The sequence below is a fragment of the Eucalyptus grandis genome, chromosome 2, assembly GCF_016545825.1.
Source record: "Eucalyptus grandis isolate ANBG69807.140 chromosome 2, ASM1654582v1, whole genome shotgun sequence".
Classification (NCBI taxonomy): Eukaryota; Viridiplantae; Streptophyta; class Magnoliopsida; order Myrtales; family Myrtaceae; genus Eucalyptus; species Eucalyptus grandis.
This window is the reverse complement of record NC_052613.1, coordinates 12,351,879-12,356,445: the sequence shown is the minus strand read 5'-3', so window position 1 is coordinate 12,356,445 and position 4,567 is coordinate 12,351,879. Positions and strand designations below refer to the sequence as shown.

Sequence of the window (4,567 nt, the reverse complement as noted above, 5' to 3'; positions counted from 1 at the left end):
GGTAAGACAGCGACGTGAACAGAAGTGCCATTTTTAGAGAGAGAAGAGAAAGAGAAAGAGAAAGGGAGTGGTTTCGATCAGATGCCCACTGATTCCCATGCACGCGCAGTTTATAATAGCACGGCACGAGGAGATCAAACCAACCACCACTCCCTCCCCTCTCTCCCTCTCTCTCCCCCAGTCCCTACCATCGTCATCCATCCATCCATCCACAAGCCTCTTCCTTGTTCTTCTTCTTCTTCTTCTTCTCGCTTTCTCTGCCACAATTCGTAATTATCCAGTCGTGGCCCTGCGTTTTGAGATGAACTAGAAGATATAAAGAAAGGGAGGGAGGGTCTTCTGCAAGCATCCCGCTAGAGGGTCGAAACAGGAGAAAGAAACGAAGAAGATTCTTCGAGAGGGAGAGAGAGAGAGGGAGAGGGCACCTGGTCCAGAAGTGATTTAGTCTGCATTGATTCTTGATTGGAGAGTGGTTTGTCTGCACCCGAGGCTTCGAGGCTTTTTGACGACGGGAACCATTTTCCTTGTTTGTATTCCGGGGGGGAGTGAGGGACCGAAATAAGAAAATAATTTTCCCCAGCGAGAGAGGGGGCGGAAAACGACGAAAACGTAAAAGGGGTGAAACGGAAAAAGGCTGAACCGAAGGGGGAGGGGAGCTAAAATACAAAACCTTTCTTTGGTTCGGCTGTGTCTGATTATTGATGACGACTCCTGGGAGTCTCTGTCTGCATGTCTGTTCCTAGAGCAGGTGGATTCTTCTCCTCTGGTGAGAAATCCGAGCTAGAACGCTTGGGAGGAAGAGAATAGAGCGAGAGAGCTGGCGTAAAAGTTGAGCCTTTGAGCTTCCTTGAGGTTCGATTACTCTCGGGTTTGCTCTGTCTCTGGAATGGAGGTGGGAGAAATCTAGCAGAGAGAGAGAGAACTTCAACTTCATGGGCTCTTCCTTGCGTAATTTTCTTCATTCTCTGGTGCTCAAAAAATGGCCTCTTTGACTGTACTGCTCGTCCTTCATTCTCTGACACTCAAACTTCAAAAATAAAAAAGCCACAAACTTTCCGCAATTTGGTGGAGCATAAAGGCGATCTTGCTCGTGCCCATCTGAATTCACGGCTGTTCTTGGCTGAAAACTCAATTTTTTTTTCAGGTCTCTCTCTCTCTCTCTGTCTCCTCCAAAGTCTTTTTTCAATCCTTATTTTTATGTATAATTATGTGAGGGTCTTAGTTTCTTGGCGTTTCTTCTTTGCAGATTTAGCTGTTGTTGGTGCGGTAATACATAGAGAGAACAGATTTTTCTCAGAAAGAAGCTTCTTCAATGGCAGAACTTAGTTCCTTCTCTTTACCATCTCCCAGAAATAATTGCAAGAAAGTCACCGGATCATCTTTTTTCAGCTTGCCAAGACTGTTCACTAGCTTCACTGCGAAGGGGTTCTCTGAAACCGACGTTGTGATTAGTCCCACTTCAATTCTTGACACCAAACCATTCTCATTCTCGACCATCAGGAACTCCTTCTGGTCTGATAACAACAGCAGTTCGTCTTCTTCACCCAGAAACACTGACACAGAGCACAAGCGCTCTCACTGGGAAAAGAAGAAGATAGAATCAGTAGGAATTGGCCTGGGCATTGTTGATGCTCTGAAAGACGAGGGCCTTGACCCGAAGCAACCCAAACCCGAGACCCGGCCCGTCGTCTTCTTCGGATCAAAGCTCAATATCCAAGTCCCTCCCCTGCCCTTCTCTGTTCCTCCCAACCCTGAGTCGGCGAGCCCGAGGTCTCCACCCAATTTCGGGACCAAATCCAAGAATTCCCAACTGGGTTTCGCATCACCTCGCCTTTCGCGGTCCCCGGATATGAGATCCCGTTCCGGATCGTCCTCCATTTCACGCGGCCTCGGAGTGCCAGGCTCGCCCCGGGTCATCAGTGCCACTGAGATGGAGAGCTCGGAGGACTACACTTGTGTGATCTCCCATGGCCCGAACCCGAAGACAACACATATATTTGACGATTGCATTGTGGAGAGCTGCTGTGGTGATTTTAAGTCTGCGTCTGATCTGAAGGAGAGTGGGTTTTTGAGTGATGAACAGAGTAGTCGTTCGTTGTCACACAGTTTTCTTAGCTTCTGCTGCACCTGCAAGAAGAATCTTGGGCAGGGAAGTGACATTTACATGTACAGGTAGGTTAGTTCAAACTTTCAACTTCTGCAATTTTGTTGTGGCATGTTTTGAGTGACCTTTGAATGTGGTCTGTTGCAAATTGAGCCCTTTTTGGACACTTTTTGCGTGATGAATGTGGCAAGAGAGCATGTGGAAGTGAGAGTCCTTTCCAAATATGGTAACCATCTTTACTTCATGAAGCTGCTGGATTGAAAAATCTTGCGACTCTAAAACGTTTAAAAAAAAAAAAAAAGTTTCCTGCTACTTGAATTTGAATTTAGCTAGTCAAGTCATACAAGAAGAAACTGAGACTTTCAATTGCAAGTTTAGTACATAATTAGATTCCCTTCTGGTAGGAAGATGGACCAATTGACACAAGTTCATGCTGTGATTTTAGATCTCTTTTATTGTATTTTTTATTTATTTATGATAAGTTGGTTTTACTCAATACCCAGGATTTCATTTCACTTGCTCTGGTACACATTATTGTCACAATTATTCGGATAGAGTGATTCAATGAACCATACAGAGGCACATCAATTTGTTTGCACCATTTATCTCTCAATCTCTTAGCTTTGAATCATACAAAGTTGCATTTTCACCATTTTCAGGGGGGAGAAAGCTTTCTGCAGTGGAGACTGCCGGTACCAGGAGATTCTCTTGGAAGAGGGAATGGGGAGATCGGAACCAGATGAATATGGCTTTTCTAGATAACAACTTATCATCGCTTTGCTTCAAGAGAGAGTCTTGAAGAAAGCCAGCTTCACGAGGATATATTCATCATTCTTAACATAAATCTTTAGAGGCAGGGATAGAGACTGAACTTTCTATTGCATAAAATGGATTGAAGCTGGGGTTTTCTTGATATCTTAGGCTCTGCTTCTCTCAGCAGTCTTTTTTGTTTTCATTTTCCCTCTTCCTCTCTCTCTCTCTCTCTCTTCTCTCTCTCGCTCTTGCTCTCATAATTTTTCTTGTATAATTGATTTCAATGAAGTGATAATTTAGGAGATCGCTAATCTGGTGCTTCGGTCCAAAAGCCTTTCTTGTTTGCCTAGTGGTTCTCATAATGATGATAGGGTGACTGAGAATTTTCCCCATTATCTTCCCCAGATTAAATTTATTGCTGCAAATCATCCTGGGCACATAAGGACAGATTACATCATTTGATGCAGATTCTTGCATTTTTTTTTTCCTTGCCTGAGAGGCTCCTATCCTCCTGATCAGACCCCACTTTGACAAGTTTTTGTCCGCTTCAATCAATTTGGTATTAGTCTAATGCAAGTTGCATGATCTTGATGATAGCTCACTGATGCAAGAATGATTGTTTTTTTCACAGTAAATATTATTATATGGTTAGAATCTTGAGGGGCTTATTTCTTTTTAATTATCTCAGGTACTCCTGTATTGAAAACCGCTCCATTTGGTAAAATATGTTTCAGTGCCACACCGGACTGTGATGCTGTACATTCTTTGAATTATTCATATTCTGCAAAAAAGTATTATTCAATTTCAAAATACTGCTTGAATCTGACACAGTTGATTGTCATAGTGGAACTGCCCCGCAAGCTTGAATATTAGTTTGAATCTGGGGAAAAGATGATTGAGTTCTCTTTTGCGTTTTTAGACAAAAGTGACGCGAAAGTATATTCTTTTACAAAATTTGGTCATCATCACTTTAGGAAAAAATGGGGATTAAGGTACACTAATATTAGGCAAATTTAGATAATTACATTCTTAGTTCTTTTTTTTCCCCTGAATAATCTAGGACACAAGTATGAAAATTCATTTGCTTAGTGACCCATGGACATCTTAGAAGGCCCATGAACTAGTTTAATATAGACCTTCGACCCATGTATGTGGCCCTTATATGGAGCCATTAAAACATAATTGGCCTCTAATTCTTGAGTTGGAAATTCCCTGGTGCGCTATCAAAATATACCAATCCTATGTAGATCATTACATTCACTGATGTGAAGATATCAACTCTAAAATAACAGAATCTCTATTCGAATTAGTTCATTATTATACGTTAGAGGCAAAGCACGCACTATGTGCGTGCATGAAGTGAGATTATTATGCGCTATAAAAATATTAGTAGTTATTAAAGGAAGTGGATGAAGGGGTGCGTAATGAGAAGAATATGCGTTCTTGTCCTCTAAGTGACTCGCTGCCTTTATGACAAGTTGATGCCTTCAAGACTAGCTCTGTCATTTCAGGCTTTTGCGCAGATTTACCTATCCAAAAAAGTGAAAATATTAACTTCCTATCCAATTGTTTTGAGAAAGTATATGAACTGAAAATACTTTGTTCAATTCTATGTACTTTTGATTCACAAATTGTTCCGTACAGTATTCTAACCTATAAAAACACTGTCCCAAAGGATTTTGTGTCGTTTGATGCATATTATGAAGTTTA

The 4,567-nt window shown here is 41.8% G+C and overlaps 1 protein-coding gene across 1 annotated transcript; it reads left to right on the top strand.

The window, feature by feature from the left end:
- Positions 1-223: 223 nt before the first annotated feature.
- LOC104428433 (FCS-Like Zinc finger 8) lies at positions 224-3,366 on the top strand. Its single transcript, XM_010041424.3, has 3 exons — positions 224-1,144; positions 1,247-2,172; positions 2,764-3,366. Exons 2-3 carry the CDS (start codon positions 1,313-1,315, stop codon positions 2,864-2,866), a joined length of 963 nt encoding a protein of 320 aa, XP_010039726.2. The 5' UTR covers positions 224-1,144; positions 1,247-1,312; the 3' UTR covers positions 2,867-3,366.
- Positions 3,367-4,567: the final 1,201 nt, after the last annotated feature.